This window comes from Haliotis cracherodii, unplaced genomic scaffold (assembly GCF_022045235.1).
Source record: "Haliotis cracherodii isolate W230 unplaced genomic scaffold, xgHalCrac1.p SCAF_3, whole genome shotgun sequence".
Lineage (NCBI taxonomy): Eukaryota > Metazoa > Mollusca > Gastropoda > Lepetellida > Haliotidae > Haliotis > Haliotis cracherodii.
In genome coordinates this window covers 6,011,840-6,026,167 of record NW_027266286.1, presented here as the reverse complement: position 1 = coordinate 6,026,167, position 14,328 = coordinate 6,011,840, and the positions used below count along the sequence as shown (strand labels likewise).

General features: G+C 43.7%; 1 protein-coding gene across 1 annotated transcript in view; it reads left to right on the top strand.

Moving 5' to 3' along the window:
* The window catches only part of LOC139475185 (multidrug resistance-associated protein 1-like), a gene marked incomplete at its 5' end in the record, with an annotated part of 28,032 nt that extends 15,133 nt beyond the window's left edge, over positions 1-12,899 (top strand). The window contains 13 exons of the mRNA XM_071258442.1: positions 199-376; positions 1,130-1,175; positions 1,892-1,970; positions 2,629-2,920; positions 4,030-4,340; positions 5,905-6,104; positions 6,610-6,736; positions 6,975-7,076; positions 7,725-7,871; positions 8,327-8,485; positions 9,639-9,805; positions 11,243-11,437; positions 12,725-12,899. Coding sequence (XP_071114543.1) covers positions 199-376; positions 1,130-1,175; positions 1,892-1,970; positions 2,629-2,920; positions 4,030-4,340; positions 5,905-6,104; positions 6,610-6,736; positions 6,975-7,076; positions 7,725-7,871; positions 8,327-8,485; positions 9,639-9,805; positions 11,243-11,437; positions 12,725-12,839 — 2,118 coding nt within the window. The remainder of the gene's footprint in view (positions 1-198; positions 377-1,129; positions 1,176-1,891; positions 1,971-2,628; positions 2,921-4,029; positions 4,341-5,904; positions 6,105-6,609; positions 6,737-6,974; positions 7,077-7,724; positions 7,872-8,326; positions 8,486-9,638; positions 9,806-11,242; positions 11,438-12,724) is intronic.
* Positions 12,900-14,328: the final 1,429 nt, after the last annotated feature.

The following is a 14,328-nucleotide window of genomic DNA, read 5'->3' as shown; positions in this document are numbered from 1 at the left end:
GAAGGGACATAACTCGAAATAGCCACTGATGGCGCTACGATCGAGCCTAGAAATTCCAGCCTCGTTCGAAGGGTGGAAACTGGACTTTACAGTCAGTTACCTCCCTTGCCTCCCTTGTCACCGTGATATAGTGGGAATATTGCTCCGTGCAGCATTAACCAACATTCGTACTCACTAGAAACACCGTCGACATTGCAGACCCGACTACTGGTCACCCACAACATGTCCGTGCTGCCTCACGTGGATCACATACTGGTGGTCAGCGAAGGGTCAGTGGTGGAGTCGGGCACCTACAGCCAGTTATTGGTCAACGAGGGTCCATTCACCGCAATGTTGAAGCCACACCAGTCAGATGCAGTTTACAACACAAACAACAGTGGTGATTATGAATACCCAAAAAAATACAAAATACTGTTAAACTATTATATACATTTTCTATCTGGTGGTCCAACTATCTATACAGAACAACTGCGAGTTGTTTAATAACAGGCATGCCGTAGAGTCAAGAATGTAATGCAGTCTTAAAGTGAAATCCCGTTAAACCGGGCGTACTTTTTTCAAGGGAATCATCCGTAATAAGACATTTCCCAGTGAACGTATTCACTCGGTTCGTCTCAGTCTGGCACAAACCATATTTGGACTGGTACTAGTTTGTGCACATAACTATCATATGGTACAAAACAACCTGGCGGCAGTCGTTATCCTTATAAAACTGTTCAAATTATTTAGTTTACTTTTAATTTAGTATTCCCTAATTTCTATCTTTAAGTGACATGTTACCGAATTTCTGTTATATCTTGTCATTCATTAACGGTCAGGTTGTAGGAACTACAGGCGTTTGTATCTGGCGTTACACTGTGTACAGTGACGTCATTCAATATTACTACTCCGTCGATCACGTTTGTAGCGGAATAAGCCGAGTGGACGCGAGTGTGTACGAATCATATGCATGGAGTAATCTCTCTTTGTATATACTGTAAAGACGTTCCAACACTTAGCGCCCGGATGGCAGGACTTCCGACTGAACAAGTTTGATGTGGTTGTGGTCGTACAGTTTCGTTATAGTTTCAGTATGGAGACCGTCGCATTTACCAAACATGAATCGATAATATCGATGACTATTTTTCAGATCTATTCAATCTGGAAAACTCTCCTGAAAATACTGGTTCACAAAGGTATGACATTATTTCGAGGCACCCGTGGTTACATCCCAGCAATCTTGGTGGTGGTGGCGGTGGGGGTGGGGGGAACACAACTAGCAGCAGTGGTATATGTTTTTTTACATCAATTGTCGTTGTTAATATGTGGTCAGAGATCAAACAGAGAGTTAAGATTGTTCTTATAGTGGAGTTCGAATCCCGGTTCGCCCCAATTATGTTTCTAGGTTTGTCAGCACCATACCCGTGCTCGTGGGTTTCACCGGAGTGGTAAACGTCTGAGACCTGCATCACTTCGGGCTTTCCTCCCACATTAAGCTGACACGCCGTGATATAACTGGAATACTGTTAAAAGCGGCGTTAAACCCAACTCACTCACTCACTTTTAGTGGATCCTTTACTAAATATTTCTGACAAATTCTAGTCAGTGCCATTTAGAACTTCTTTATAAGAGATGTGCAGTGTACTAGGACTGTGTGGTTAATCCTTTTGCCCTCTTCGGGGAAGGCCCGGGTTCAGTTCCCCCATTATGGGTACAGTGTGAAATATTTCTAAAAACAGACATTTGTGTCACATCATCTATTATGAATGATGTACAATGTTAATCAAAGTAGCAAATATTGATCAATATAACACTTATTACAAGGGCGTGTCGAAGTTCTATAACAAAACCTAGCTGATGAATGTACATACTCTCTTAATTGACAAACAGCTTGTATATTTATGTTTTACAGTCAAAAGGGTAATTCGTCGATAAAGGTCCTTCCATCAGCATCAAAGATTATCTCTGAAGAGGAAACGCGAGTTGGCGGGGTGTGACATAATGATATATATATTTGAAATGATTAATTTTATATGTTACTCAGTATCGATATTTCCCCAAAACGTGACGTAAGAGCAACGTGGCTGGTTGCATGTCATTGTGACCCGATGGCGTAGATCGGCACACATGCTATCAAGCACTTATTTGCCTGGCCGTAAACTGGCTTTATTCTACAATACAGTCGCCAAGATGTAGCTAGACGAATGCAGACGGTGGTGTAAAACAACATTCATTATCTTATTCATGGGGTTTCCGGGTTAGAAATAGTCCCCAGTCGTCTGTGCTAGTCGACTTAATGGATCGGGTAGTCAGACAGCGTGTCATCGTACCCGACGTCGTAGACTGTTGCTCATGATATCAATCACAGGATTGTCGGGGCGGGGGGATAGCCTAGTGGTTAAAGCGTTCGCTCGTCACGCCGAAGACCTGGGTCCGATTCCCCACGTGGGTACAATGTGTAAAGCCCATTTTTGGTGTCCTCCGCCGTGATATTGCTGAAATATTGCTAAAAACGACGTAAAACCATAGTCACTCACTCACAGGATTGTCTGTACTCGATTATTTACGGTTTGCCGTCATTTAGCTGGAATATTGCCGAGTGCGGCGTTGAACAAACAAACAAACAAACATTCCAGTTCTGTGTACCAGGTAAGCCTGGGGGTGTACCGACTGTTCCTGTCAGCCCTGGGGGGTGCCCGCTGTCTGCTACTGCTGCTGCTGTATGGAGGGTACTACGCTGTCTTCATGTATGCCAACATCTGGCTCACCCGGTGGGTAGAGGATCCAGCACTCAGGGGCCCCTCCGCCCCACCCACAGGCGCCGCCCCGGGCACGACCCCTTGCAGTGACACTTACAATCAAACCTCTACTTCTGTCTCTGTCAAATGGACCACGACACGGTACTACCTCGCTGGCTATGCAGGCCTTGGTGTTATACAAGGTATTGTAGTGCGAATTTGGAATCTGGTTTGAAATATTAAAAAATCGATAGTTTCATCCTTGTAAAAACAAAGTAAAGTTGTCAAGTTATTCTATTCCGGATGGAAATCATAATTCCTAAATTTTCTAGGTGGGATGAGGCTGGGGATGGGGCGGGGATGGGGCGGGGATGTTTCAAAATCAATTTTCAGAAGATGGAGCACTCAGCGTTCGCTCATTACTCAGGCACATAGCTTTATATCCGCTATGATAATAGGTGAATCAATTATTGGTGTCCCTCGATACAAATTTTCAATTCATTAAGTTATATTGTTCCATTGGCCACATGACAGCTTTTGCAGTTTGGAAGAGTGGGTGAGTGAGTATGGTTTTACGCCGCTTTTGTCAACAGTCTGGCAATATCACGGCGGGGGCCACCAAGCTCACCAGTCCTTGTTTTAGCCCCTTGATGACGAGCGCTAAGCAGGGTAACAACATGTACAACCTTTTACATGTTTTAATGACCTTTGGTATTATTCAGCCGAGGATCACATTACTAACCTTCCTCTCTTCAGGCAGATGATTTATCCACTAGAGTGAGTGAGTATGGTTTTACGTCGCTTTTAGCAATATTCCAGCAATATCACGGCGGGGGACACCAGAAATGGGCTTCACACATTGTACCCATGTCGGGAATCGAACCCGGGTCTTCGGCGTGACGAGCGAACGCATTGACCACTAGGCTACCCGACCGCCCCCAGGCAATAAGTAAGAAGTCTTAACGCTGGGATTACTGTTTCAAACAAAATATGTTTTCAATAGGTATCCCCATCACATATTCACTCAACATGCCCAGTGTGTGATTTACTGTTGCTGCTTTTTGGTAAAATCAAAGCAATTTTGAGGAGCAAACTAATTCATTTACTCTTCCTCCCCCGTCCCCAACCCCACACCCACAATTACATAAATTAAATCATAAAGTCGGTCCTTAATAGACGACTGAAATGATATGGTTAGCAAATGTCATCGTATTTCAAGGTTAGTTGCTCATGCTATCATCCAATTGTTTGCCTGACCCATACTCGATTCTGGCACAACTGGTGTACCGTAACATCCACTCCCTCTCCCCAGCTCTCCTGATGGTGACGTACACCTACTGTCAAGGCAGGGTGTTAATTTCGGCGGCCAGAACACTCCATCACCAGCTTCTGGAGAACGTCCTCCGGTCACCCATGTCCTTCTTTGCCTCCACCCCCATCGGCCGCATTACGTCAAGGTTCTCAGGGGACCTGGGAGCAGTGGACACCGACATGACCAACACCATGGACGGCTGGCTCAACGGCATGGGCAACGTCGTTGGCAGCCTCATCATGATCTGCTACATCGCGCCGTCCGTCCTGGGTGTCATCATTCCCATGTTCTTGATGTTTATGTCTGCCCAGGTATTATAAAAATGAATGTTTGTGAAACGTTTTGAGTGAGAATAGTTGTAGCCGACTTTAGCAATATTCCAGCAATATCGCGGCGGGGGACACAAGAAATGGGCTTCACACAATGTACCCATGTGGGGAATCGAACCCGGGCATTCGGTGTAACGAGCGAACGCTTTAACCACTAGGCTACCCCGAAGTCTCAGAAACGCTTTGAAATGTGTTGATTTCTATCATATAACAGGTAGGTCTCTCGACATGATAAAATCAACCAATGAAAACAGTGTCCGTTGAGGGTCATTGGGTAAATATGTAAATATTAAAGGTCAGGTAGGTACTACGTCCATGGTTAACAAACATGGCGTTGTCCTTGTCTGTCGGCGATCGTGTCAGAATTGACAATCGGGTTCTGGACAAATTACTGGGATAATTGTTTTCAAAAGAAGTCTAAGATACCGAAATCAGTGTCTGGCGATCGTACGGGGACATTTTACAATTGTAGTCAACATTGCAGATATGAATTGCGAGGACGCTTGCGGGATCAGTTTCCATATCTGTACTTGTAGACCTCTACTGGTTGGGTCTAATCACTGACCTTGTGACGACATATATAAATGCGTACATTCCAGGAATCTTTGCATGGTACGTTTGTGGGCGATGAGCAAAACATGTTTCGACGACAGAATCTAAGAATACAATTACAAGATAAATCGGTTGTCACGTTTGTGGGTTTGGGGATGATACATATCCTGTATTTGGAATAAACACAACTGATATATTATTAATACAGGCAGAGACCATATACCGGTATATGGTCTGATACAGGATACTTACCATCCCCAAAACACACCCAAGACGATCTAAATAGACAGTGTTAGTACAGGGCACTAACCATCCCAAAACACACTCGCGTGATAACCGGTATATATCATGGCGTGTCAACTTAATGTGGCAAACTCTACAGGTGTTAGTCATTGACAGTCCAAGGATCAAGATCAGGCCTAATTTAGGATTCCAAGTAACTGTTAGCGTATCATGGAACTAAAGGACGTATTCTTGGCAACACATCGCGGCGCCGTAAGATGAGTCTAGCTAACTCGCAGACAATGAAGGTGAACACTCAGGGAGGTAGTGTAGGCGACTGAGTTGGTAACTGGTTTCGCAAAACCCATTCATTACCGACATAAAAATAACATTATTATAAAGATATAATTCATTTTGAGAATAAATTATTTATTAAATGTTAGACTTGGGATAGCACTTTCTCAGTAAAGGACAAATTCTTGTACTTCTTCGGTATGAGTCCCATCCGGGATTCGAACCTACACTGCCAGAGTGAGGCACCTAATCGCCAGCACACAACGAGAGCGGCCTAACCCACTCAGCCAACGAGGCTTCCAAAAAAATTGAAGTCCGACAACTGGTAGCCTAGATCACGTACTTTGTGCACTCCTCTGACAAGTGTAAATTGCACTAAGAAAGTGTTATCCCAAATCAAACATTTGTTACATTTGACCACTTTCTAAATGGCATAGTATTCCATGTCGTCATATTGCGTTCAATATTCTTCCTACAGCGAGGCTACATCAGCACTACACGGCAGCTAACGCGGATGTCATCTCAAAGCCAGGCTCCCATGATCAGTTTCTTCAGCGAGGCAGCATCCGGGACTCCTGTAATCCTGGCTCTCGGAGCTAGGGCCGTGTTCTGGAAGACGTTCGCCCACAAGGTTGACTCCAGCTGTAAATTCTCTTTCTTCACCGCCTTGTGCAATAGGTAGGTCATATCAACAGCTAACTCTCCAATAAGGAGGTCGTATCGTTAGCTAACTGTGAAACATTGAGGTTATACCATTAGCTAAATGTGCAATAGGGAGGTCATATCTGAAGCTAACTTTTGGCTTTCATGTAATTCAATTTAAAATCACTTCCGGAACATACGGAAAAGGGAACGTTTATAATGAGCGTCATTAAGCATTCTGTGGTAGTGGATAAGACTGGTGGTGGGTGAGACTGGTGGTGGTGAGACTCGTGGTGGGTGAGACTGATGGTGGGTGAGACTGGTGGTGGGTGAGACTGGTTGTGGGTGAGAGTGGTTGTAGGTGAGACTGGTTGTAGGTGAGACTGTTAGTGAAGAGTTCGCTCGTCACGCCAAAGACCCGGATTCGATTCCAACATGAAGCCTATGTCTGGTGTCCCCCACCGTTGTATTGATGGAATATGGCTAAAAGTGGAGTAAACCCATTTCACTCACTCACTCACTAACATTCTTGTTTTTCAAGATGGTTGACTGTCCGACTGAACTTCATCGGTAACGTCGTCCTGACAACCGCCATCGCCACGCTGTGTCTAGGAAGAGATGTCGTTACTGGGGGAAGTATCGGGCTGATTGTCTCATTTGCCGTCGAGGTAGGCACGGCTCATCCTCGATTACCCAGGGAATTATATCTGTAGTATGATAAGTACCCCTGAGAATTCAATAAGCAAACACATTTTGAATATGTAATAAATACAAGATTAACGAAGATTGTTAATCTCAACCACTGGTTGGATTTCATATTTAAGTGTTGTCCCTCACGCACGCACACGCACACGCACACGCACACGCACGTACCCACTCACTCACTCATTGTTTGCCGTACCACAGTTCGGCAGTAAACTGGTCTGGTTCGTCGTCAACACCACCCGCCTGGAGCTGAACAGCGTGTCCGTGGAGAGGATCTTCCAGTATACCACCAGCCCTACTGAGGTGAAGGAGGCTGACATTAGTGAATGGAAGATGTATAGATAACAGTCTTACCCTGCCTACTGAAGTACCACGACTGACGTGTCAGGTTCATTTTCGCAGAAATTTCATGAACTGTCATCCCGCCTGCCAATTTTGTGTTGAAGTGAATTTGTAGTAATGATTCTATGAATTAGTTTATATTGATAGTTACACGTTTTATTGTGAATTGTTGCTTTTATATTTGATTCAAAGTATCTGGATACGTGTTCACTTGTTACGACGATTTTAATTTTTGTTTCCTATTTTGAACTTAAGTAGTTTAAATTTGAACTGTTCTGAAACGGTTTATGTACAAATTTACAGTCGTCTGTCGCAAAGACGGTCGCATAGGTTAAACAAGTTTTCAATATTTACATGTTGTTTCCTAAGTGCGTCTCTATCCATGTCCCCGTAATATGCTTTACATATATCTATGGTTTTCAAGGGCGGATCCAGCATTTTTAAAATGCAGGTGTCCAAAATATCAAAATCCTCAAAATCAGGACCGCCCCTTTGGATTCGCCTATGGTTACAGTCCACGTGTAGTAGGCGTGGTCTAGTTACATATATCTGTGATTACACGTCACGTGAAGTAGCTGTTATCTAATTTACATATCCCTATGGATACAGGCCACGTGGACCAGGCGTGGTCTACCTCCACCTCACGACTGGCCTCGACACGGAGACATAGAGTTCCGGAAGCTCAGCCTCCGATACAGGGAGGGCCTCGATCTGGTACTGAGGGATGTCAGCTTCAAGGTCAAACAGGGCGAGAAGGTGACATTAGAATAACAACCCACGCTACTTGTTTGATGATAAGGGCGGCTACCCTAGTAATTTAAACGTTCGCTCACCACAACGAAACGAAAGGCCCGGGTTTGATTCCCAACATGGGTACAATGTGTGAAGCCCATTATTTGTATTCACCGCCGTGATATTGCCGGAATATTGGTAAAAGCGGCGTAAAACCTTACTCACTTACTCTCTCTTTGATAATAAGTACTCAACGTCAAAATAATTTCTAAGGCCAAATTGTCTCAGGCTCCACAATTCGCTATGCAGAGTTGCGTCCCTTTGGCGTGCCACGATTCTATGATCGTGGGTTCGAATTCTTATTGCCCTGATAATGATCACTGGTTTGTGAGCACCACGTTCATGGCTTTCCAGTATTTTCTGAACAAATTATTGCCACATCAGTCTCCGGTATGTTGAAGTATTTATCATTTCATCAGATTGGTATCGTCGGGAGAACAGGCGCAGGGAAGTCGTCACTGATGCTCTCCCTTTTCCGTTTAGTCGAACCAACAGAGGGCGCTATCTTTGTGGATGGCATCGATATTTCAACACTTGGACTTCACGAACTGAGGTCAAAGATTGCTGTGATACCCCAGGTATTTGATAATAGTTAATACCTATGTTCCTTCTCTGTGAAAGAGAATTGGTGGTGCCGATTTCTTTGAAATGATCAACTATTCACAAACATACCTTAGATACAGGTGAGATGAAACGGGGTTTAACGCATCTTCCCGAGGCAGGGGTGTTAAGTGACTATATAAGTCTGGTTTCCACCCTTGCCGAACAGGCTGGAGTTATATATATATATTGACTGGAATAAGAAGTCTATGCATAGTCCAATCCAAATCGCGTATAATCGACATCCAGTTCGTAAACTGCCGTGCAGATTTCGGTCGATTTCAGGTTTTGCAAAACATGTGTACCGCTAACTCGGCGTCAACAGATATTTACCAAATTTTTTCATGTTTGTAATGAAGGTGCTCACCTGATTTGATGCACTTCGCGTAGTAAGACCCGTTTTATCACAATATAGATTTTGATTGTCAATCAGATCGTCTTGACTGTGCGCCGCCATTTTGTAGAAACAAATGCAAGTGATATGAGAGGTGGAATCTGACTGGGCAATAGAAGGGACATAGAAGGGACATAATTCGCTACGATCGAGCCAAGAAATTCCTGCCTTGTTCGGTAAGGGTGGAAACTGGACTTTTACAGTCAGTTAACTCCCTTGCATCGGAAAGATGGTTTAACTTCGCGTTCAAGATTATTGCTCTTATATAGCGACATGCATGCACGTCTCTCAAACACATTTTAATGACTTCGAGTCGAGCAGTCCTTGTTTTATCCCTTAATGCCGAGCGTGAAGCAGGTTAACAACAAGTATAATCTTTTAACGTCTCTAACGCCCGAGGATCGAACCACAGGCTTTCCGCTCTACCCACTAAGAAATGGAGGCGATCTCCTTAGATACATTCCAGTTTGTCGGCAATTCGTCCGCTTCCAAATGAAATTTCCGACCATGAAGGACTCCATAACAACCACAACCTGAAAACACATATTGTTTATCTCCCAGTTATGGCTCTCTCGAGTTCCTTCCAAAGTCAACCTTGATCAAATTCGACTTCACGAAAGTTTATTGTATTAAGCATGGGCAGAACTGATAATCTGAGAACTGGGTGTCCCTTCGGCTTCCAAATAACTGAAAAAAAACCCATCAAATGTCCTGTCATTAATTCCTTTATTAACTAGGACCCGGTGTTGTTCACCGGAAGTCTTCGTATGAACCTTGACCCGGAAGGAGAATCTTCTAACACTGAGATCTGGACTGCTCTGGAGCACACAAGGCTGAAGCAGATAGTGGAAGCTTTGCCGCATCAGCTGTTGGCCGAATGTGGGGAGGGAGGTCAGAATTTCAGGTGAGGGGAGGCTGTTGGTAGGTGATGCTTTTCAGTCTCCTTGTGCGGCGTACACAAACATTGGTTTATGCAGAGAAGGCTCCCATTTAATCCATTCGGAATAGATCCCCAGCTGAAATAAGTAATTTGAGTAAGACCCGATTTAAAGTGTGTTCATCCCGATGTCGTGCTCGCTGCTGGCGTAGTGAACCACTGGTTTGTTTGAATGCTGGAATGTTGCTCACTGTACGTAAAACAACATTCACTCATTCGGATAAGCAGAATATGCAATAACCCATGGGTCTGAGACGGGGCAACCAGAGTCCATCTGTTCAGTTGATGTCCACTGCCCTTCTCAACAGTCTGCCTTATCAGTCCACCTCATCAATCAATCGATCAGTCCGTCTCTTCAGTTTATGTCCATATCCCTTCTCAACAGTCTGTCTTATCAGTCCACCTCATTAATCAATCGATCAGTCCATCTCTTCAGTTTATGTCCACAGCCCTTCTCAACAGTCCACCTCATCAATCAATCGATCAGTCCATCTCTTCATCTTATGTCCACATCCCTTGTCAACAGTCTGCCTTATCAGTCCACCTCATCAATCAATCGATCAGTCCATCTCTTCATCTTATGTCCACATCCCTTTTCAACAGTCTGCCTTATCAGTCCACCTCATCAATCGATCAGTCCATCTCTTCAGTTTGTGTCCACATCCCTTTTCAACAGTCTGCCTTATCAGTCCACCTCATCAATCTATCGATCAGTCCATCTATTCATCTTATGTCCACATCCCTTTTCAACACTCTGCCTTATCAGTCCACCGCATCAAACAATCGATCAGTCCATCTCTTCATCTTATGTCCACATCCCTTCTCAACAGTCTGCCTTATCAGTCCACCTCATCAATCAATCGATCAGTCCATCTCTTCAGTTTGTGTCCACAGCCCTTCTCAACAGTCTGCCTTATCAGTCCACCTCATCAATCAATCGATCAGTCCATCTCTTCAGTTTATGTCCACAGCCCTTCTCAACAGTCTGCCTTATCAGTCCACCTCATCAATCAATCGATCAGTCCATCTCTTCAGTTTGTGTCCACAGCCCTTCTCAACAGTCTGCCTTATCAGTCCACCTCATCAATCAATCGATCAGTCCATCTCTTCAGTTTGTGTCCACATCCCTTCTCAACAGTCTGCCTTATCAGTCCATCTCATCAATCAATCGATCAGTCCATCTCTTCAGTTTGTGTCCACAGCCCTTCTCAACAGTCTGCCTTATCAGTCCACCTCATCAATCAATCGATCAGTCCATCTCTTCATCTTATGTCCACATCCCTTTTCAACAGTAATTTACATGTTTCCCATTCATTTGAAATCGACCTCTAGGACATTGTTTGAATATTGTTTAAACCGGCGTTAAACTCACTCACTCACCCACTGACTGTCGCGTCCCTCCAGTGTAGGACAGAGGCAGCTGCTGTGCCTGGCGAGGACGTTGCTGAAGAAGACCAGGATCCTGGTACTGGACGAGGCTACAGCTGCTGTTGACATGGTAACAGATGACGTCATACAAGAGACTATCAGACGAGAGTTCCCGCACTGCACAATTCTCACCATAGCGCACAGACTTAATATCGTCATGGACTACGACAGGTAGTGAAACTCGTTCTTTTGGTCAGTTCTGTATACTGACCACCTAACTCACATAAATATTTGAACGTTTGGAGTTTATGAATCCATTAAGGTTGGTAATAACTTAACTCATGCACCTTGACAGTTCTTACAATATTTCTTTTTTAGAAATATATTCTACAAAGTTTGAAAATACGTATCACTGGACATGATTGATGCTGTTTCGAAGCAGTGGCCAAAACATATTCTGTTGAACAAAAATCCTGGAATCCCCACCCACTAGAATATTAAATGGTGGGCCCCAGAGGTGACCCATATTATTTTCTGTCGTTCCCATGCTCATCTCTGGAGGCGACACTCGATCGGAGGAAATTAGAACATGTAAACAAAGTTTGGTTATTAACACCATCGATGATAGTTATAACTTTTGAACAATTTCCTGACCTATACATGGTCATCGTTACTGTCCTATATTTGTTATTGTTGTTTTATCAGCGTTTGGAAATTATTAGACGAAAACGTTGCACGATTAGAAGACAAGACAAACTTAAGGCACACTTTCTTCCTTCCTCCGATGAATATAGGTTGGACTTTATTTCATGAAACGGGGGGAAATTCCTTCATTTTGTTCAGCGGGATGATATATATCCAGGGCGAATTACTGGATAAAAAAACCACGTTTTTATATTATTTGAGTGGGATGGTAATTTAGGAGATGAAAACGTCACAATATAACAGGCGGACTACTGTACTGTATACTGACGTTCATAACCTTGCTTTACTGACGTTGTTCATGACATTGCTTTACTGGCGTTGTTCATGACCTTGCTTTACTGGCGTGATTCATGGCCTTGCCTTACTGGTGTTATTCATGACCTTGCTTTACTGACGTTGTTCGTGACATTGCTTTACTGGCGTTGTTCATGACCTTGCTTTACTGGCGTGATTCATGGCCTTGCCTTACTGGCGTTATTCATGACCCTGCCTTACTGGTGTTATTCATGACCTTGCTTTACTGGTGTTGTTCATAACCTTGCCTTACTGGTGTTGTTCATAACCTTGCCTTACTGGCGTTATTCATGACTTTGCCTTACTGGTGTTATTCATGACCTTGCTATACTGGTGTTGTTCATAACCTTGCTCTACTGGCGTTATTCATGACCTAGCTTTACTGACGTTTTTCGTGGCCTTTCTTTACTGACGTTATTCATAACCTTGCTTTACTGACATTATTCATGACCTTGCTTTACTGACATTATTCATGACCTTGCTTTACAGACGTTCTTCATCACCTTGCTTTACATTCAGAATCCTGGCCATGGACAGTGGGCAGGTCTCAGAGTTCGACACACCGTCCAGACTACTGGAGAACACCACAGGGACCTTCTACTGCCTCGCCCGTAGTGCTGGGATTGTCTCATAGGTTGTATATTGAAACGTCCTTTAACCGGACGGGAGGTTTCCGGAAAAACGGGGCCCTGAATGATAAGGTTTGATTGTATATAAAAAATATGTTTGAAATATAACTTAAATGTAAAAGATCAGTGTCGTATTGGTAAAGGTATTTTTCGATGCCTGACGGGAGTCCGTCTGATTGGTGCTGTGACATACTTCATGTACCTACTAACTGTTTCAGATCCTTTACGACCTCAAAGTATTTATGTTGAAGTTAATGCTAAACTGCCCTTCATCAATATCTGGCTCTCGCCTTTATTCAAAACCTAATATGCGAGGAGATAGACTCTGTTTTCAGATACCAAAACTATGTTCACTTTAACGCATATCTCAAGCTTGGTCTAAGATTATAGTTGCTCATGTTATCATTTTTGGGGTTTATTTGTTGTTTAACGTTGTTTAATATTCCAGCTATATGACGGCGGTCTGTAAATAATCGAGTCTGGACCAGACAATCCAGTGATTGACATCATGAACATCGATACACAACAACTGGGATACGATGACATGCATCAACCAAGTCAGCGAGCCTGACCGCCCGATCCCGTCAGTCGCCTTTTACGGCAAGCATCAAGGGGCTGGTGGTACAGCATAGTGGCTAAAGCGTTTGCGCGTCACATCGAAGTTCTGGGTTCGATTCCCCTCATTGATACGAAGTGTGGAAGCCTTCTTAGTGATATGACTGGAAAACACGACTCACTCACTCACACACTCATTCACTCAATCGCTCAAAAACATAACGAAACATTCACATTGCAAAGCCAAAGACTGAGGGTATGATATGGGTGACGGTGTGACAAGTCTGGCCGAGACATTTTCAAAACAAGTATTAGTTTCATAAGCCTATTCAAGATTAATCCCGAATCCACACCTCGTGTGACTGCCTGAGATCATGCCACTGCTCCGTTGCAACGAGGACAGTGACAAAACAATACCAGACTGACGAGCTGCGCGAGTGTTGCCATGCATAACAGCCCTGTATTAGGGAGATCAGAGGATGTGATACGGTCTTCTCGGCGGCCATCTTGAGTTGATCAAAGATTACCGTACCCTCCCCTGCTGCGGCGTTTGTCTCCGTGCCACGCACGCTACTTGAGACGATTATCTGTTTTACAAGGAAGTATACTTGACTGATAGACTTGCGCGAGAGCTGTCAAAGTATAAACGCGTCCGTTTGTTATACAGGAAAACACACGTCACTGGTTCATTACCCAAGTGAGCAACATGCGGATTTGTTTATTTTTGCGATATTATAAGAAATGTGTACAATATGTTTATTTGAAATAAGTAGTCGAACACATGTATATGTCGCAACATCAAGTATGTCCCACGAACAATAATATCTTAATCGTTAAAACATGGCGCAAAATTATTGTTTACAGTATTTTTTTAAAGAAAACAACTGAATAATATCCTGTAGTGCTGGGATTGTCTCAATGCTTGTACATTGAAACCCT